The 22,529-nt window shown below is 36.6% G+C and overlaps 1 protein-coding gene across 6 annotated transcripts in view; it reads right to left on the bottom strand.

Annotated features, from left to right (window-relative positions):
- sh3bp4a (SH3-domain binding protein 4a) overlaps positions 1 to 22,529 on the bottom strand; it is a 50,630-nt gene that overhangs the window by 17,052 nt on the left and 11,049 nt on the right. For 4 of the 6 annotated variants that reach the window (XM_069196430.1, XM_015359419.2, XM_069196432.1 and 1 more), the window contains 2 exons: positions 4,499 to 4,701; positions 705 to 3,070 (listed from right to left, as the gene is read on the bottom strand). In XM_069196430.1, coding sequence (XP_069052531.1) covers positions 705 to 3,070; positions 4,499 to 4,619 — 2,487 coding nt within the window. In that variant the 5' untranslated portion in view covers positions 4,620 to 4,701. Of the gene's footprint in view, positions 1 to 704; positions 3,071 to 4,498; positions 4,702 to 12,366; positions 13,545 to 22,529 lie in introns of those variants that run through there. The other 2 variants (XM_069196431.1, XM_015359421.2) reach the window with 2 other exon arrangements.

Genomic DNA, 22,529 nt, shown 5'->3' with positions numbered 1-22,529 from the left:
TTTCTGTCTTGTTATTCATAGCTCAGAATAGAAATAGTTTATTCTTTTACCAAAGCTATAAAAAGCCTTAAAAAGTTCCTTTGATCTGAATTCTATACTGAGTATTCTATACTAATAAAAACACCACCTATTAATTCCAATACTCATTTGTTATTAACGCCTCTCAGTATATAAATCTAATCAGATGACAAGCAGAGCCTGCATTGTCTGAAGCTTACCAACAAGCTGTTAGCCAACATGATTACACAAACAGATCACATCTAAACCCTGAGACTGTGGAGTACTTGAGACACAATTAGAACATGCACTGCAACTACTAGCAAATGGAAGATTAACCACTTGCATTGCAACCCTTTTACGGTACAAGGCAAACAAACTATTTGGAAGGTATTTTTTTTTACTGGATAATGTTATACAGTCTTGTGCTAATTATTTTATTGTGGATGAAGTCATATCCTTAATCGCAGTTTTATAAATTTAGCAGAAAATCGCTAAAAGGCAGCTGTGAAATAAGCTTAGTTACATATGCTGTCTGCTACACAGTTAATGACTGCAGCACCGAAATATTCTGTTGTGCTTCAAATATCCACAATATATTAAAATAACTGCTGTCAAATATTTCCTCAAATGTTTTGAAGAAACAAATAACTTAGCAAATAGAATAGGCATGAATAACTTAGCAAACAGAAAACAATTGTACTTACGGTCATGAGCTCCTTCTGAAATGACTTTTTTTCTTTGTTGTCTGCATTATTGCAATCCTCCTTCAGCTTCTCTAGTACAGAAGCTACTCTCTCTGGCTCACTGTCTAGATCTGCTCGGCAAAAGTATGACAAAGGTAGATTGGTGTAGCCAAGAGCATCAGAGAATGCTCGCCAGCTCCCTATGTTTTCCATCAGAATTGTCCGCACTGAAGCATAGATATACGTTAAGAACTTGCAAGGCTTTAGGATCTGCTCCAACAAGGTTGAGGTTGTGAGATCAGGTCCACAGAAAAAAGTAGGTTTCATTTTTCCAACAATCAGAACATTTTTTGCATGGACAAGCCCAGTCTTTCCTTGATAGTACCCGATATACCACTCTTTGGTCCATAACTGTCCCTTTAATTTGATTTTCTCCTCACTCAGCAAAGCAATCACATCTCCTTTCTTGTACTCTAAGAGGTACTGATTCTTGTTTTGTCTGACTACTGTTTTTAGTAGCTTGCCATATTTTAAGCTGTTAATGCAACGGTCCTGAAATACTGGATATTTGGTTGTGGCAGCCAGGGGAGACAATATTATCTTCCCGATTTCCTTTTTCTTCAGGAATCTCCTTTGCCCAGTAGTCCGAACACCTGTTTTAGGTGGTGGCTGAGGCGTCTGCACACAAAATTGTGCCAGAATGCATTCCTGGTCATCTTTCACTTGGACCCGAAGAGTGAAGTCAGAAATGTCTTCAGCATTACGGGATGCAATCACATAAATGAGCCGACTTACTTTTCCCAACTTAATCTGAAACCCGCGTACAATCCGAGCTTGTTCATTTGCCTTGACTTCGTAATTAGACATGTTTGAGTACATGCCTATTTGTAAGTCCTGTGGTCTTCCCAAAACAAACTGGTGCTTTCCCCACAGTTGTAAAGCCACTGGTGGAGCGCTGTGTGCCTGCTTTCCAACCTCACTCACTAACAAGGTTTTTGGTGCACAATCATGCCCAAAAATTGCCACAACAGTTTTGAAGGAAGGGTGAATGTGTTTAGGTCCATAGACACCAAGTGTGACTTTCTTAATAACATGGTCCCAGACTGTCATGGGGGGAGAGACGTGCTGTGCTTGTACTATCACAGCTACATACATACAAGGCTCCAAATTGTCCAGCTGAACTTGCACAGTGTCCCCATATATGTATGCTTGGGGCACAGGAGCATAAGGCCCTTCTTTGCAGTCACTTCTTACACACAATATCTCTGCTGTTTTACTGCTATTCTTTTTTATATCCACAGACACTTTCATTTCCAAGGTTATGAAGGTCTTGATCTCCATGTTGTTTAGCTTTATCTCAACAACAGGACTCACAGTGGAGTATTTGTCATTGTTGAGCTCCAGAGGTGGATCAAGCAGAGCTTTCATAGAGATCTGCTGGGTGTCCCCAGGTGCTACATGGCCCTCAGGGACATGAATACTGATGCTGGTGTCTGGCAGCTGCACAGCACCCCCCGAACTGTCCAGCTTACAAACTATATTGGTTTCCACTGGCTGTGTCTGTCCCCAGCCGGGATTCTGCCCCAGAGAATCCAAGTCATGACAAGACCTTGCAAGTTTCCTATGGTTCAGCCAAGCAGTCCTAAAGTCCTCCCTGCTTTGAAACTGTTCAGGGGAAGGAGCCTTTAAGCCAGAGAAGAAACCACATGATGCTCCTGTTGAACCAGACTGGGCCTGGAGGATGGAAAGCTCTGACAAGCTGTATGAGCGTTTGCTCCTGAAGAAAGGGTTGTCCCTCCTGAGTGGTTGGTTTATCTCTAGGTTTGGGCTACAGGGAGTAATATCAAAAATGCTGTTGGTAAAACTATTGGTGTTTGAAGAATCAGCAACAGGGACAGGTGGAGCCAGGGAGTCAAAAAACAGCAAATCCACTGCTGTATTTTTCACAGCCTTATCACTGTTCTGATCAAGGGCTGTTTGCAAGGCTCCATTAAGAAATGGATTTGTGGAGGATCGGTGTGTGAAAGGATTGCTGTCATATGGTTTTGTAGGATTCAGGACAACTCCTGTCCACTCTCCAAGGAGGTCCAGTTCCTTGGCTCCCTCATCAGCACTGTCACCAAGATTGTCTATCATCCCACTGTCACTGAGGGATGAGTTCCGGTGGTTGACTGGTTGGACATATGCTGCAGGGATATAACCCATTTCTGTATTGTTGTGGGCATACCACCACTCTCCTCCTGATGTGTCTAGCACAAAGAGGCGGTCACCCTTGGAGAACTTCAACGTAGTGAAGCTGGTAGGACAGTAGTCCTTGATGGCAACAACCTCACGAGCAGTTCCAAAGGAAGAGGAGTTATCCAGCCGTAAGGCACTTGGAGAAGGCACTGTGAAAAAAGAATTAAATATACTCTTAAGAACTAGGGCTAGATCACTGTACAGGAGAAGCCTTTATGCTTGTCTAATGTATCATGATGTGCAACATCATAATTTGCAACAGCTAGATTAGGTTTTATTTTTTACCCTTAATCATAAGCCTCACAATCCTTTAGCTGTAAATCAGCATCAGGCCAAAGGACAACACAGGAAGCATCAACAGCCAAATCTGACTAATTTAGATAATAACCGCAAACAATTCATGGAAGTACTGCCTTTATCTAATATTTCAATTATGTAACAGAAGTATGTATTTTTTAAAATATGTTTAGACTTCAATAACAATGCTACAGAGAGAAGAGCCATTCATCTTATTTGTAAATTATGTTTTATTTAAAAATCTTAATATTTTGCATTACTGTTCTAAAAGTAAAACGTCTTTCTTATATACTGAGACAGAAGTCAGGATTGTAGCCTCAACCACATGGCCCAACACTCTGTGCAAATATAGTTTAGACATGGCTTGTACTTGTGTCATAAGGCTCAAGCTTTCCTGTTGATTCTGAAGATGATAAGACTTTGTCAAAGCCTTTGAGGATTTTGAAAATGTGCAGCATCTCCTCATGTAGCCTTCTCTTTTCAAGACTAGAAGATTCAGTTCTTTCGTCTGTCAGTGTAGGACATTTCATTTGGAACCTGGGAACATATCTGGTTGCTCTTTTCTGGACTGATTCCACAGCAGCAATATATTTTTTCTAATGTGGAGACCAAAACTCTACACAACATTCTAAATGAGGTCTTACTATTACTATAAGTAAAAGGGGAACTGCAGTTCTCAGTTTCTATGACTGATTACTAAATCTCAGTAATAAATTCATTGACGGTATAGATTTCACAAATTTTGAATTGAGCACAAGTTTTATGAAAGCACTGTAAGTTGTTGCAAACTACTGCTCTCGCCACAGATGAGAACGGGAATTCGCACGGATTGCAACGTGAAGCAGCCCTTCCTGCTCACCGTTCTCAACATTTCAACGCAGAAATATTGCAACGCTGATCTATATGCAGAGTCAACAAATAAGCAGTATTTGCCAGCAAAAGGTAAGAGCAATATTTCAATTGGATATAAAAGAGATGTGTTCACAAGCCTGCTTGTTTAAAATGTAATAGGGCCGCTTCATGTCACTGGAAGCTTTGTTGCCTCGGTCTGAATTGCAGAACATGGTGCTGCACAAACCAGGAAATTCTGTCAATTCTGTGATATAAATTGGAGTTTTCCTCTTTACTCTATACATTTTAATTTCATTACAGTTTGAAATGCACTCATCAATGCGGATTCTTTCTGACATATAATATAAAAACAGCATTTCAGCTCCCCTTTAAAACAAAAAACACATTTTCAATCATGCTAAATGGAATGTATAGTGAAAGACAGTTACCTTTGACATCAGTAAAATTTGGCTCAGACACTCCATCACTGAGGTCTATGAGCGTCCCTTCAGATTTACAGCGTGGGAGCACGTTGTTATTGTTGGTAGCTCGAATTCTGTGGGCAGCCATGTCCGTCCTTGTCCAGGGAGACTATTTGTCCATATCCATTACACCCATGACAAAAGCAGTCATTGGAAGCATTTCATTTCTTCTAAAATAAAAACAGAAAGAACAAACTGAGATCAGCCACTTAAATGCATGGGACAGCACTTTTGAAAGAACAGATTCATTATAAAAGTGCACTCCATACTGGCAAACCCAATGAAGCAGTTTATAATCAGCTTGCAAGGAGATAATAAAGACTAAAACACTTACACAGATTAAGTGCATCATGTAGTGCTCTTCTTCCCCCAAACCAACATGCTGAATATTTTGAAACAGTTAAAATGGTACTTAGCATGAAACATGACTGTTAGATGACCAAAATAATAATAGATCTAAAATTCAAAAATTTTTCTAAAAGATGTATAAACCAGATGACCTCTCTATGCATGTACAAGTAAATACAAAGACCATGAACTTTATGGATGTGCAGTTTCATAACTGATTAAGATCACAGTAGAAAGAAGGACAACATTCAGTCTACTAAAACCACATAATGTGTAATTAATGAGTAGTATTCTCTGCTGGCCCCTGGTCTTATTATATGGTCTTACTTTATGTGCAGTACACGAAAAACACCAGTCCTTGAAGGCTAGAATTCAACTAGTTTTGCCGTCTCTTGTATTCATCAACAGCAGAAGACCTTTAAAAATATGTTGAATAGGTCTAGTTAAGCTAATGAATAGTTTTAATTAGGTCATTAATAATAGAGGTGGAATGATAACATATAGACATTGAGGATCTACAGAGCTAGAGCTGGGCACAACTGGATTATACAGTTCATCATGGCAGTGTCGTGGTCCTTTAGTCCATTGTCTTCTCATATATACTCAGGTTTCTTAGCTAAGTGATGAGGTGAGAAAATGATTGGCAATTTAATCAGTTGTACATTAAATTTGTAGATGTACATTACATTTACTAGATGAATATTTACATTCTAGCCTAAAAATAGTATATTTACTGGATGATTTACACTGAGTCCTGAAAATTGTAAAGCGCTCTTAAACGAAGTAGGTACACTGTAAACTTTTTAACAACACAAACATCTAAGCATTCCGGCAGCATTTCAACATGTATAGCTTGGTATACTGTAGACTGCATATGTGTTGTCAAATCAGGTATGAGCAAAAATAAACAATAGGTTACTGAAAATTGGTTTTGTGACAAGGCTTCATTTGTGAAACAGTGGCTGGAGGCAAAGGAAAATGAAATATTGCATCTGCCGATACATGTAGATCCAAGAGACTACTACTAATGAAATACTTAGTTTTTCCTGTTCTCATACCTAATGTTACATTCAACTGCTTATCTTTCACTTTTGCTTGATATAAGTATTGAAAAAATACCAGGGTTTCTAATTCCAACTGTACAATACAGAACTATATTCACAACCATATGGCACACAACCATATTCCTATAACAGAATCAAAATAGTGCCACTTTAGATGTCACTTCTAACGTGGGATGTCCGATAGCCATTGTGTACCAGTGGCCCAACTACAAAGCAGATCAGGTTGAGAAGTGTGAAACAGGTTAACCAACTTAAATAAGGTAGAACGTCAGAGATGTCATATTTTAGAAGAGGAGAATGTAGTCAGGACATGGGGGTTATTCTTGGAAAAAGCACAATGGGATCTTGAATGGTTTGATGACAAGAGATCTGATTATTATCACTGATCAAAATACTGTAGTTATTAAGACCGTGAACAACAGGTCATATATTGTATAAAAACAAGATGTTGAATGCAACTGTGCATGTTAATCTTTTGTGAGTATGTGTTACTTTTTGTGTGACAGCATAAGGTGAGTGAAAAGAGGAAATGCAGGATAAAGTTGTTTTCTTTGAAAGATGCACTTTGTTTAAATTGCAAGAAATGAAAAAAAAATTACCCTTTATTCTCAAGGGTGTTTGTGGGGAGACAGTTTTTGTTTTTGGTGTTAGATCTTCCCGTTTGCACCCTTTGAAGTTAGTTGTATTGAACATTTTACCCTGTTTTTGGAGGAATTTTGCAATATGATGCCAGTAATTTGGGGATTTCCTTTTGTTTTCTGAGTTTGGTGTCAACATAATATTTTTCCTTGTGTGTGCAGACCTTTTTCAGGACATTGATCTCTTGGATTAATGGACACATTTCTTTTTTTTGTCTTATCAATGTATTTTATGCATTCTTTTTATGGAATATATAATGTTCCTAGGTTCCTGCATTTCTCTACTAGGACAGGACTACAAAAAATATAGTTTCATGGGAATTGCACATAAAGATTTTTCTTTTTCCTCTCCTTTTACTTTTCTCTGGAGTCTCATTTATGAGTTGTGAGCAGCTTTAAAGTGTTTATCACATACATTTTTAATCATTTGTCTATGGTTATATTTTCTATTGATTTCTTTTTTTATCCTCTTAGTTATACTGCCTTTGGGTTTCACCATATCACATTTTACATGACAATATAAAGGCAAAAGAATGGTGGTAACATTCAGATAGCCAGGAACATGGTTTAACATTTAATGTAAAGGATAAACTACAAAATGAATTTTTGGTTCCTTTTAGTATGGATTTTATCTCTGGCAAAAACGTGAATACTAAAGTAACAGTAAAAAAACGTGTTTATTTAAATGTTTTGAATTTAAAACGGTGTCGTATACAAATTTACAGAATTTACAAACTGTAAGAAACAACGGCACTTTTTTAAAACTTAGTATGGAGATGAATGGACAATTAGTGTCTCTTCAGAGGAAAGAGATCTCAGACAATACATAGGTTACTATCACTTTAGCAAATAAAAAAATAAAAATGTGTATTTTTACTCATATGAAAATAGTTCACATTTTCTCTAATATATTGCAGAAAAGGGGCTCATTCTAAATAACGTATCTGGACATATACATTGCACTCAATCTAAGTTCCCAGGGAGTCACATGAAATTAGTCTAATTGACTCTTTCACTTTTGACCTATGACAAGCAATATGTCAACAGCTTCCTCCTTAGCTATGTGCCAAGCCTACTGCTGCATTGAAATTTAGCATAAAACCCATGTCTATTAGTACTTCCCGTCACTGTTTGTACAGTACATTAAACCGGTTTGTGACTTCACCACTATGCATGTTTAAAAAAATAATAAATTTGTTGACCACGTAACACAATGAGCACCTCCCATATTTGCACACATGCATGAGCATGGTTCAATGCATGAAGTTTCTGTACATTCAATAATTTCAACTACCATAACCTGGCTTCCGCAAGATCTTCCAACAAACAACAGGTCAAAATGAGAAGGTATCAGAGTGACCAGAAACAGCTTGTATAACACGTCAATCAGAAAACAAATTAGTAACAGCAAGCTTGAGGCACAGACAGTGTATGATACCAACTTGGTCAATATTTTTATTTTGCTGTTAAACATATACAGCAATGTCTGAAAGACACTGAAGGATTCTATTGTTTTTTGTCATCTTTATTAATTTTATTTACATGCATTTTGCTTACTGGTTCTAAATTCAACATTCACAAGAGTATTACTCAAGTATTACTGTTGTAGAAAACAATTCCATTCAGCAAAAGTAGTCTAATGTGTGTGTTCTAAGAAAGTAATTTAGTTACAAATTCTTACATGTACTTATTCTGTGTTATGACCCCAAGTGTTTAGGGGTAAAGAGGTGTAACATTTAGGATAATTTTTGGATGCAGGTGGGTGCTGGGGAGGGACTTAGGAAGCTTGATAACATGGGTTGGTGCAAAAGTGATGATTTTAAGGTGAATAAGTGACTGGTACAAAATAGGACACAATAACACACATGGGTAAGGGAGCTAGGGTGGTGCCAAAGAAAAGAAAATAACAAACAAAATGGAACTGGCTAAGAAAGTGAGGGAAAGCTGACCTAATTACAAAAGAAAACCCGAAGCACAGTCTTCAAACTCCCTAGGTAACCTTCACTGACTACCCAAAACCATACAAGACAAATGGCACTCACCCATACTAAACTAGTGTGATTAATACAAGAATCAACTACGTGTGTTGAATGTACCCATCCACCTGAACTAACTCAATACACAAACTTTCACACAAATACACAAGTCAACTATGAATACAAATGAGAGTAGACAAGTAACAGGGTACAAAATAACACAGAGTTTGAAGCAATAACAAGTTTGGGCAAGGTAATGGCAAAAAAAGGATAAACACAAACAAATGAAAGTACGAGGAGATGAACAGAACCCAACAAAAGCTGAAGCTATACGAAAATACACACACACAAAGCAAAACAACAAACCAACAAAGCTGAAGCTTAAGCAAAAACCAAAAGAACAAAGCCGAAACAAAAACCAAAAGCGAAATGAAGCAAAGCGAAACCAAGCAGGACCGAAGTCAAACGAAAGGCACCTTCCTTCTGAAAACCTCTATGTTATATACTGAATAAGATGAGTTCTGATTGGTCGAGAATTAATTGAAGATGATGTAATACAAAAACAATGGTGTAATGATGGACCAATGGGGGAGGGAGAACAATCAAAGTCAGAAGTGTGGAACATAATAACAGAAACACACATGGACCACACACTGGGGCGTAACATTCTGTACATTCATCTTCTTAATGAACTGATTTCAAAACAATATGCAGCTTATTTGTGTCACTTCAGGCAGATGGATTAAGCCTTGTCCTCTGGCAGCCCATACTACAGCAAGTAGTTTAACTCTTTTGTAAACTGGAATATTACTGGTACATCAAAGCTGTTCTTTAAGATGTGAAACAGACACATAACTCATGTACTGTATAGATATGCCTTAAATGCCTGTACTGCCAGTTGGCACAGAATACTCAAAACCAATTAAAAAGCCAAAAGCCTACACTTATTCACATTAAGTCAGAAAGTACTGAAAACAATGACATTCCACAAAGAAGATACTCATAAGAAACAAACGCTAATGTTCTAATTGTCTAATTCATAAACCATGACATTAAATTGCAGTAGAAGTCCTCCTTACTTCCTAAAGTACATTTAGCATACTTTGACGAGCCTTTGTACTCGTTATTAATTATAAAACAAAATTTCAAAATATATTTCTTAATCTTAGATGACACAATGGGGCCAAGCACCCTTCATCCAGAAATCATATATAGAAAGAAAAGACGTTTGGCTTTATTATTCCAGGAGGCATACATGACATAAAATCCAATTTACAAACTGTCCAGGTGGAATAAAAAAAATAGATCAAACAAGAATTAATTTTCCATGTTATTACGTTCTGTTTTCAACTACAAAAAAAACACACCGATTGGCTTGCTTGTTTGTTGCAATTAGTCTCTGTAACTGCAAGCAAAAACATTTGCATAAAAAATTACTCATTCATAGAACACTCAGAAAGGCAAAACCATACTGATGCACAATGGAAACAAGTTCTACATTAAGGCTCATTGGTCATGCAAATAATACAGGGTGGAGGGTATGAATGGAAAAAATGGTTACAGCATCGTCATAGTAATACTCAAAAATGATGTTTAGTTCTTATTTTTAAATTTCTGACTATTTTAATGATGAAGTGTATACTCTGGGCTCAAACACAGAACAATGCTCTCTGCAATGCCATCACTTTAACAAGAAACATAAAATGCAGACGTGACAAACATGGGTGGAACTGTAGTGTAGCTGTAGGCACCACTGCATCACAGGTTTTGCATCTCACTTCAATTCTGTGTGACCATTCTCCCTGTTTGTGTCGGTTTCTGTTTGGTACTTTCCTCCTTCCAAAGACATACTGGTTAGGTTAATTGAGGTCTCTAAACTGTACTCCTGTGCACATACCCTGTGACGGAATAGCATCACATCCAGAGTGAAGTCCCGTCTTACACCCTATGTTTCCAGGATAGGCTCTGGTTTGCATGCCACATCTAGGAAAAATGCTTACTGATAATGGATGCATAGAGCGAGAGAGGACAAACCAACCAAATTCCACTCACTAAAGCAACAAAGCAATAGGAATGATTTTCATGAAGGTACTGCATTTCAGTACCTGTGAATTTACATAGTGATTACTGATACTAGCTAGCAGCTATATCCTACAGGTCTCAACTGGCTACCCACTGAAGCCAAGCAGGGTTGAGCCTGGTCAGTACCTGGATTGGAGGTCTCATGGGAAGCTACGGTTGCTGCTGGAAGAAGTGTTAGTGGGACGAGCAGGGGCCCACTCTGGGGTCTGTGTGGGTTCTAATGCCCCGGTATAGTGACGGGGACACTTTCCTTTAGTGGGAGTCATCTTTCGGATGAGACGTTAAACCGAGGTCCTGACTCTCAGCAGTCATTAAAGATCCCGGGGCATTTATCGATAAGAGTAGGGAGTTATCCTGGTGTCGGGCCAACTTTCCCCCCTTGGCCTTTACCGTGGCCTCCAAATTGTCTTCATGTATGATTGGCTTGCACTTGCCCTGCGATGGACTGGCACCCCGTCCAGGGGTACACTGTCTTGTGCTTGTTGCTTGCTGGGTATGCTCCGGCTTCCCGCAAAACCGTATGGCATAAAGCGGTTAGGCAAACAACATGACATTACTGAGACTATCTAACAGGATACGTTGAAGTAAAAGTGGCAGGAAGTACAAACTGCCTGTGTGTTTCCATGGTTAAAAAAACTGGGAAAATTAACTTGGCCAAATAAAACTGGCAACTGCCAGCGATTAGCAATGGATTTCCAGTTATTTCATCGTGGCATCCAGTTTTACAAGCAATCTGTGGTACAACGTTAAGAAATTAATCTAGGAAGCAAGCAAAAGACATTCATATTTGCCGACAGTAACAGGGTGCTGAATTCAAACACTTAAACAGTATTTAAAGAACAGCTGTAGAGTAAACAGAAAACAAAAACACCAGAGCCAAAAATAAGAAAAATTGCTTTGTTCACATTTGGAATATTAGATTTGAAAGAATTGTGTCCTGTTCATCTGGGTATGATTTAAAACAGGTCATGAGTTGTCATGTTGTCTAATAAGCATATTGTGTAAATACTGTGTGAATTCAAGCTGTCATGCTTCTAAACTGCTGGCAAAACACAATGCTCAAATTGCAGGAAATGGCCTCCATCAGTCTTGTAAATGTTAAAAAACCTCCACCTGCTAATTCTCTCTGCATCCACCACTTGTGCCATCATACTTCAAATTCCTGTGGAGAACCCTTTTTACTTTTTAAATAGTAAGCAGATTGGTTTGTTTACTGAGTATTATTAGGCCTTGGGATAACATATCATGGGATTACACAAACCCACCAGGTGCCCAGTATCTGATTTTTCAGTTAAAATTGATTAGGAATCTTTATAACTTTAGAAATTACATTTTTTTTTCAACATAAGGAAAGCAAAATTTGTATACGGCTGTACAACAAGAGAGTAATGAAGATAATGAATAGAAGCTGCCTGGAGAATTAGATGTTCTGCTTAAGTAGCTAGGAAACTATTCCAGAGAAAACAAGAAACTGGCAAAGTCCATGTCCTGATGCCACACCGGCCCAGAACACTTGCATCCATCTGATTCGTTCATGTAAGGCTTAAAGACTGCAGTAGCAACACAATAAAAAAAAAAAAAAGAATCAAGAAATATTTAACCTGTGCATTAGCAGAAAGACTATGGAGTGGCTGCCTGCATGAAAATGATCTGTGTGCTTCCAGGCTGTTAAGAACCAACAACTGACTGACAAGGTACAAAACTGTCTTCCTATGTAGATCAGATACCTGAGATGGTGGAAGAGACACCAGTGGAATGTTTCATTCAATGATGAAAACTGTTTTGGAGTATGTAGAGGTATTGCCGTGACCATTATATCCACACTGCTAAATCCAACCTGTAGAAAGGCATAAGGCTGATGTAGGGAGAAATAATATTTAACACAAAAACACCTTTGACACACACTGAGGACAAATGTACTGATCAGATATACAGCAGTCTTTAAAACATTTTCCTGACTTGACATTTTCCTGATTTCAATCAGTAGTTTTATGGTATCAATTTTTCAAGATCATCAACGGGAGAAAAATGCAACTGGTCAACCTTCACCAGCTCGCGACAGTGCCACCAGGAGAACAGCAGAACATCCCACATCAGGTCTATGCATCAAAGCTACCAGGATTGCATTAATGTTACGTTTGTGATGCTTTCCTGTGTATCACACTGTACATCATAACTTTCTTTGATCTGTATTTTTGCTCACAATCAATCAGTGATTTTGTAAAATACCTACATTAAAAATATTTTGATTAAATCCACTAAAGTGTTGCATTTCTTTTGTGCACCTGCACATAAAGGCACTAGTGCCTCATCCAAAACATAGTCAAATACTACTGTGTTTACAAGGATATCTTAAATATTATAAGGTAAACCTTTTTAATAGTTTTTGGCATTATAACAGAATGTTGGATTAAGGTTCTTTTCATTCCATGTGTGCTTAATAATGGGATTCAGCTGGATTAAATGCATCATTATCTGTAGCGAAAAAGGAAAAGAACTGCCAATTTTTTCTCAGAAAAAAAAATCAACATTAATGCAGTTGATAACACACTGCACATTATTATTGTGAAAGGGGGTAGGCAGCGGGATGAACACAACAGACATCATTTTGAAATAAAATGATGACATTCATCAAAAATCTCAGTCACATAACTTCCTTCCCTGAAGTCTACAACAGGACTAGTCACAAGTCAAACAGAGTTAACCTTTGGAAATCCATTTAATCGAGACATTATACTACCCACACCTGCCACTCATACTTACTTTAGTTGTCAATCTTTAATCTGAGGTGCTGTTTTTCAGTTTTAGAGCCCGAAATGAAACCCCAATAACATATCTACATTTCACAGCAAAACTGTACAACTGGTCGTTTGAAAAGCTCTTCCTATTTCAACTGAAGACTTCTACATATGCACCTTAATGATATACACAGTTTATTTTTCAAATTCAATCACAATAATACAATTCTTTTAATTACAATGTCAAATAGATAATTGCTAAAACAATTAAGAAATTATTCTGTTTATATAAATCAGCATTTACATAAAGTTAAGAAAATGTATATCAGTAACTCTATTTTGCTTTTGTTTGGTTTCCTACTTCAATATGAAATGCATTTGTAGCGATGAAAAGATTTTTAAGTCATGCATGTTACCCCACTACTAAACTCACCGAGTTACTTTTCCAAAGTATACTCCAAAAAAAGCTCTTAACAAGTTGGTGTTGATCATTCTATGTGTAATCAATCACAGCTAAACCCAGGCTTTACTTGTAAATTTGGCATTTTCTAAAACTGGTGCTGCATAAAAACTAAATGCCCTTCCTTCTAATTTGTCTATAAAAACATTTTTTGTAGAATCAGGCAAAACCAAAGCAATTGAGCTTGTATGCTGTCTGTAACAGTCCCCTGAGGTCTTCTTTAACAGGGATGTGGCATAGTTCAGTACAACTAGACATCAAAGAGGGTTTCCTACCAGAGGCCTCAGGGTGCCTCTACAGTAATTAAGGATACCCAGACACACAGAGTGGAAAAATTACTTTTACCCTATAAGATAGGATAAGAAACTACAAACACATTAGTGATAAGCTTATTTTTTAGATAAAGTTCTCATTTGAATTTCTTGCTTTTTTAGGTAACATGGTAGCATTTATTATCTATATGTAGTTAGGCAAAAGCATATTGAAGTAGGATATTCACTGAAGCTAAGCAGGTATGAGCCTGGTCAGTACCTGGATGGGAGACCTCATGGGAAGAACTAAGGATGCTGCTGGAAGAGGTGTTAATGGGACCAGTAGGAGGTGCTCACCCTGCAGTCAGTGTGGGTCCTAATGCCCCAATATAGTGATGGGGACACTATACTGTAAAAAGGCGCCATCCTTTGGATGAGACGTAAAGGTCCTGACACTTTGTGGTCATTAAAAATCCCAGGGCAATTCTCAAAAAGAGTAGGGATGTTACCGCTGTGTCATATTGTCGTAGGATCACACAAGTCTTTTCTAAACAAAACCAAACTTGTCATTACAGTGCCTGTTTTTCAAATGCACTGTTTCTACTCTGCTGAGTGATGCATGGAGTCCTGACGCTAATTCCTCACTAAATTACTTATGTTGGGTAGATACAATTAATCTTTTTCTCTCATTTTAAGGAAATCTGATTTTATTTACATTTGGAACTGCTATACATTTTGTGTTTAGTGTCAAATAGTTTTTCAGAAATATGTACAATAGAATTTGCATATTTTAGGATTTCTTTGGATAGATATGCAATATTAAATGAAATATTTATGGGTTGTTCTATGCTGTGTTGGGGGAAAGGAAGTATTTAAAAATCAGTTCCACACTGCAGGGACATTTCACAGAGACTAGAGCACTAACATTCTCCTAACATTCTCCTAACTTAATTTTTTATTTTTATAATATTTCTTTCTCTGGGCACACCTATAATTTCTTCAAAATGTTTTTTTTAACTAATACCTATTACTGAACAATAAGCATTTATATTAGGTTTCCAAGGGAAGCACATTTAATCTGTAGTATTTACCACTTCTTGTCTGTTGTTGTCAGGGTAATTTTTCATGGACCCAAAAAGAAAATGCTGGGGTGAATGGTTACATCATCCTGTATGACATAATCTACTCCTTTCTCCAAAACAAGAATGTGAATACAGCAAAAACATTTTTTTCAGGAAAAAAGTATTTTTGGAGAGAACATCTTTTTAATGCTCCATCTACATAAAAAAGCAGCAAGCCAAAACAGTAAACAAAGTCATTTCAGTATCATACAGACATTTTCTAATGTGTGACTATTTAACAAACAGGTGTACAGTCTATGACTCAAATGTTCCATTCACAACACAAAAAATTGTTTGAGAATTAGTACTGTACATTTGGTGAATTGACAATTTTATTCCTCAGGAAGTCAGTGTCCAGCACAATCACAAATAGATACAGTTAAGAAACACAATTCATTCACAAAAATGTGAAAAAAAATTACCACCTTGTTTTCTGCATTCAAAATCATCTAAATACAACTTGCAGTTGTGTTCACTGCCTTATAGTTTCCCAGAGCTGCAATCTCCAATCTTATGATGACCTGCTGTGACTAAGTGCCACTGGGTCTGAGAGAAAGCTGATCACACTGTCCTTGTGACCATGTTCGTAGACCACAAGCCTACTAAATGCGTCACTATGCATCTTTGGAAATCATCCAACGATGAGCACATAAAAAATTGAAAAGATCTGCTGTTTATAGGACTTTAAAAAGATTATAACACTTTCCATGGCATACACTGTAAAGACTACAGCCTATATTCTAAAATAAAAACTGCATTTCAAAATATTCTTTAGTAATATAATCATATAGCTACTGTATGATTATATTGACTGTATGATTATACTATATATACAGATTTAGTTCCTTGTCTAGTATTAACTTCCTTGTCTCGAAAACATGTCCCTGTCTCATAAAGAGATTTTCACCAGGATACAACTATTATCATGTCACTAAAACAAACACATTTGCCTAAAAATGTATTTCAGAGACACATTCGGATGTATACACAAAAATATAAATGAGATGAGGGGCAATATTTTGCAGCAATAAAGAACATGTGGAATTTTCAGAATTTTATCTACCCATTTTACTTAATGACGCATATTTCTTCACAGAATCTCTTATGCTTTGCTAACTGTCCATATTGAATCATAAAGAGAAAGAGAAAGTGAAAGTGAAAAGAGAATGACCTTTCTTTTCAGTATTCCTAATCAATGATAATAACCTACTTTGATTTTTATGAATATTAATCTGTATTCAGTACTGGTGTATTTTTAGCAACACTAAGCCACGCGTATGAATTTCATATGAACACATTTTATTCTCATCAAGTCCCACGTGGGATTCTCAAAACTATTTTTGTGTGGCGTTTTTCATGAGCTTATGTTTCTCTACTGCTTCACTGTTAGTGAACCTGTAACATCCTCTTTACTAAATGGACTTGCAAAAAGCTTTTAAGTACCATTTTATCTGCAGCTATTTTTAAGAATATACCTGTATATGTGCTTAAGAAAACATTTTCTTGTGTCTGTTTTGTGATGATTTGAAATTATTAATATAGTATAAATACACATGATACTACTTTTCTAAAGTTGTTTACTATTTAGATTGTTATACCATTACTAGCCTTGGTATTAAACTGCATTGTTGCTGCATTTTCAAAGCAGACTTCTTGCACTTTGGAGATAAGCAAAACATGCTCTCGCATTATAGCCATTTTTCTTCGGTTCAGGGAACGGAAGTGGACCACTGTGAGGTATAAAGGCATATAAAGGTAAATAGCATTAGAATCAATATACCTATAACCTATATAATAATAAAAACAAAAGTAAAGGTAATCTTGCAGTTTAATGCATCTCTTTTACCTGGTTTCAGAAATTAATTTTATTTAATGTCCATATAGTAACCTACCACAAGCTAGGTTAACATGTCTTCATTATAAACAGTCCTTGGCATTTGTTTTTCACATTATCTTTTGTTATCCACTCTAAACCCAAGGCAAGACAATGCTGTCACTTTTAACACATTTTGACAGGAGCTGCGTCAGAAAATCTGCTTAAAACTATAACTTAAAGCATACCCTGCTCTTTCCCACAAAGGAAAGGAATCTTTGCAAAACTCACCGATTTAAATGTAAACGGTATTCCCAAAAAAATCAATTTTTCAATGGTATTCCATTTTTCAAACTTTGTATTTTGTACCACCATCTACTGTCTCCTCTAACTGTGTTTTCTCATCATGCATATTTTTTTATTGTTGTTATAAGTCTGTAAAGTGCTTTGAGAAGCCACCTTTAAAAGTGCAATGAAATAAAGTTTATTATTATTAAAGAACACCTCCTTTTTTGTGAATCTGTTTTGCTTCTCACAATGCACTGTAAAGTCTTTACACAGTTCACTTACACAACTTGTTGAAATGCACACTACCATTCTTTAACCAATGCCAAACCAATAAAACACCCAGGTGGCTGACTTGGTGCATTATAAATTATTCCACAGCACTGAGGGACACCAACTTACTGTGAATTACCATTTTGTGACATTTTTCAATTTATTATTTCTAATACTAACTAGGAGTATATTCCTATTTATATATACTTTTAAAATAAATTTAATACAGATTATAGTCGATACAGTACATTAATCCATAGAAATGAAGTGTATTCCTTCACACTAACCATAAACTTGGTCTTATTATTCTTTTTCATGTGAGGTAAATTTAGTATATTTCAAGAAGATCGCTTCAGTGAAGAGTTAACTGATCCAATCTCTGGATGTAGGTTTATGTAGTTTTTATTTCTGAACCAATTAGTACCAAAACAGTGTATATGAAGTCATTACACTGCAGAAAAAGTAAACCAAAGCATATGTCTGTTTTTTATTTTCTGCAAAAAGGCTCAGTGGTTGTTGCCTGGCAACATAACTTCAGGAAAAACTATCCATGTTTCTGACACTACTACTACAAGAAATATATTTCTTAATATACCTTGGGTTTTACAGATGAAGGCAAAAGAAGTGAAAATATTTTAGTTTAAAAGGTAAGTACCCATGATCATATCAGATAGCTTATGTAGAAAAGTGTTTGGTATTGTCTTCATTATTCTGACAAGTTTAGAACCTAGAGACAGTGCACAAAAATTGGTAACACCAATGCAAAGTGACTTAAAAGGGTTTAAGACCACTTCATGCAGTCAGTACAGCCTGCGTGCACCATGGTATAGCATCTGGAATTCTGCGGGCGGAATGCAGCATCATTTTTCAAGAAGAAAGTCAATCAACTCATGCCTAGTTGCAGTAGGTAGAACATTGGGCATTATTCTACAGTATCTCATAAATATTCGATTGGATTCAGACGTGCTGAATGACAAGGCTGTAACATATGGATAACGTTGACATCATGCTCATGAAACCACTGGGAAACCACAAAAGTTCTGAAGATGAGAGATAGCAATTACCATTGACCTTGCCTTCTGAGGGAATGAGTGTACCCAAAAAATGTCAGGAAAATGCATCCCACAACATTATTGAACCAGCAGACCTCTTCAATGTTGCAACAGAACACTCAGCGCAGTAGAGTCCTTTAGGTTAGTATGACATATGTTCTTGTTGAAAACATGGTGAAAGACTTGTGTCCTCTAGGTTGTGTGTCTTCAGACTGTCAGCATAAAATATACACTTAAGCCCTCAAATGTATCTAGCTGCTTTTCTATGTGCCAACTGCAATATCTTTTTATAACATGGTAACCAGGATGTGCACTACATTCTAAACAAGGTCTTACCTACACAATTTTAATAGCGTTGTGACAAATTCTACACTTTTAACTTTACATCCTAACATTCTATGCTTTTTAATGCTTCTTTTTTCATGAGTAATCTCTTCAAGCTTAGTGTTTCCTATTTTGTATTGATAGTTTATATTTTTGCTACCTGCATGTAATACTGCACTTGCCTGCAAGTGCAAACTTCATCAGCCAGCAGTTTTCCCAGTCTTTATTCTTATCTAAATCTTTCTGGATTTCATTTGCTGTTGCAAGTGTTTTCTAATCTTACTTTTTTACTATTGTTTGAAAACGTGATTGGTTTAGTAACTATAACAGAAAAAATAGGGGGAGGCATGGTGAGACAGTGGTTAGCATTGCTGCCTCACAGCACTGAGGTACTGGGCTCTACCACCTGCATGGAGTTTGTGGATTCTCCTCATGTTCACATGGGTTTCATCTGGGTGCTGCAGTTTTCTCACAGCCTAAAGACATACTGGGTTCTGGGAAAACTGGCCCCTGTGTGATTGTGTGCATGTCTGTGTCTGCCCTGCGATGGACTGATATGCCTCTGTTGCTCTCCCACAACCAAGTATTGGATAAAGCAGTTAGAAAATGGGTGAATATACTGTACGTTAGGAAGAGCAGTGATCCTAGTCAGATCTCTGTGGTATGATTTAGAATTGAATACAAGTCATTTGGTGCCGTTTTTCTAAAGTCATGGTGGCAGCTCCCTTGAATCAAAGTATCCACTGCATTCTTTATTCTTAAAGAAAACCATATGGGGAGGACCTCATTCCACAGCTTTTAATGCTGTACTCTTTCCTGTGTGAAATTGTTACAAATAGAAAAAAATAACCGAATCAGGCAAAGTTAACAACTGACTTTCACAGGATCATAAAAATGGAAATCTATATTAAATATTAGTTAAGCCTTGATTGAGCTCAGAACACTGAGCACTGTCTCTAGATTCAAAGTTTCTGTGGGGAGCAACTACAATATTAAATAGTCTTTTACTACACATGTAGTTCAAAGTCTCCATTAGAATCCCTTATTTCATTCTACTGTATTGGCATTGACAAGTTTACTGTATAAGGAAAGGAAAAAAGGCAATGTATTGTATATCTTTCAAAAATACAAAACATTGGAACCATTGTTCAAAAAACAGAAATTGGTGAAAATAAATTGTCTAACAATAGTCTCTATACTGTCTATTTCTCACCATAAAGCATTCAGAGCCAAAGCAGTTTTACAGATTGAGAATTGAGCTTACATTCTGGAACCTGCTAACCTAAGGCTAATTAAGAAAACAAAACAGAATAAACTTAGTGTTAATTTACTATGAGTTTGGTCCAAAATACATAACTTATTAATTGTTGAGATGGCAACTTCAAATCTCCTAAAGGCTAAAGGCCGTTCTCTCCATGCAGAAGAAAGACAACATTAATTTCCAGATCAAGTGTTTGTGAGCATGTTAATTGTAACAAAAATATCTGTCATCCTCCCAAGATGGAGATCACATGTCTTTGTGCACTACCTACTCATGCGACAAGGACGGTTAATTTAAACAAACATAGCTTTACACCAATAAATCAATTCCATACCACGCTAATTTCACATCTCTTTTTTCTAAAAGTATAGTTCTCTCTATTTTAGAGAAAACTCTAAAAAACTAGTTTAAGATTCATAAACTCTCCTGTCAGTAATTTAATCAGGCTTTAAACACAAACTCTGCTTTAAACACAAACTCAATATCAGCAAAACCATGAATGCTTTTTTCAGCATCTAAATCCATCTTCAATGTCGGAGCTCCACAATAATTAACTTGAGCTGCAGTTCCGCTAATGGTTATTAGTTCATGCCTGCCCCGGTCCTTTCAGTTGGCACTTGTGCAGTTTCCACGGCTACGACCTTGCAGGAGAAAAGCATCTTGGGACTAGCTGTTCCGAGAACAATGTTTCTTTACTTACATAGCCTGAAAATGAATACCTTCCTCACAGTATTTTTCTGAAAGCAGAAAAAAAGGCTGAGGTTGAGTCATCTTCCCATTAATTAATGATTGAAAACAAAACTTTTACAGTGAGAATAAGTTTGTGAGTTATTTTTTAAATGCCTTTCCTCCAGAGCAATGATTTGGCCAAACCCACAAAATGAACAGAAAAGAAAATATGCTGAATCGTTTTGTAAAGTATATATTTCTCCAGTCCGGAGGGATATGGAGGAGTCCTCCCCTTGCCTTATGTGTATGCATCTCATTTATAATTAGTGATTAATTTAACTTTTGCAACTTATTAGAGGCAGAAACTATTTTTTATCTGAGAATCCACAGAAAGGCATCAGTATTCTGGGATAGGAGAAAAGGAGAAAAGGCCTGAGAGTGAGTAACCTGTTAGAAACCTATTACACAACATTGTTGCCTTCAGGTCTGCCTGTGCCAACATTTAAATAGTCTATTTAGAAGCAAATTCATTGGTTTGAAATGCATTATTAGTCTGTCATCAGTGTGTCTGCATTGTTCAGTGAGCTTGTTTCTCACATTTTACCATCCCAAGGGCTACTGTAAAAGTTATTATATTGCTGTGTGACAAAACCATATTGGCCTTCTTCCTTCTGGGTCACAGAAGATGAAAAAAGCCTTGTCCTGACATTTGCTTTGGTTCTCATATCTTGCTAAATTGCATTAACAAGACAAGCTTTTTGCCTCTGCAGCCAATATGTCAACTGTAAATGAGGACTGGGCTATATGTGGGTTCTTATCTCCGATAACTGAACTCATTGGAAGCAGATCAATCGCTCCTCTCAAAGGCAGTTCAGGCATGCTACAGAGAAAGCACACCAAGGTCAAACCTGACAGTTAAGATATCAGCAAGAAATATAAACATTTAGGCTGCATTTCTGAAAAACTGCAGTTAATATACACTGCATTCTGTATATACATAAGGCAATGGGTTTCACTGTATTGTTTAAACAAACATAGCATCTAACCGATAATGTTACAGACTGCACACACACAAATTTAATTAGGACTATGCATATCATTAAAGGCTGGAAATAACCCTAAAACCAACTTAATACAGAAGGAAAACTCGGCATTTCATCTTTTTCACTCATTGTTAACATTTAATTTAATGGTTTTCATTGAACAGCACTTGTTAATTGTATGTTGATATGGCATGACGTTTATCCATTTCATGTGGTGACCTAAAATTAACTACTTATTTTTTAACACTTTAATTAATTACATAATTCCTGAAACAACTGCAGACTGCACCTTTCTTTCTAGGAATCATGCAATTGAAATTTCTGATCGATTACATAATTACAATTAAAATGTTGTTTGCATTTTCTGAATAAACTCTTTTCACCCAACATAACTGCATCCAAGCTCATTTTTCAGTAGTTGAAAAACAAGTTTCAATAAGTACATAAGTTGTAATAATAACAACTTAATTATTTAATAACCTAATCTCTAACCTATACAAAAGTTGTGCTAATCAAAATATCTAAGATATAAGTATACAGCCCTGCAGTGCCCATATTAGAAAAGGCTGTTGGTGTGTCAGAATTTATGACTAGTAGAAA

The sequence above is a fragment of the Lepisosteus oculatus genome, chromosome 12, assembly GCF_040954835.1.
Source record: "Lepisosteus oculatus isolate fLepOcu1 chromosome 12, fLepOcu1.hap2, whole genome shotgun sequence".
In the NCBI taxonomy this organism is placed as follows: domain Eukaryota; kingdom Metazoa; phylum Chordata; class Actinopteri; order Semionotiformes; family Lepisosteidae; genus Lepisosteus; species Lepisosteus oculatus.
Note: the sequence above shows the minus strand (reverse complement) of the source record. Positions and strands in the feature narration are given on the sequence as shown.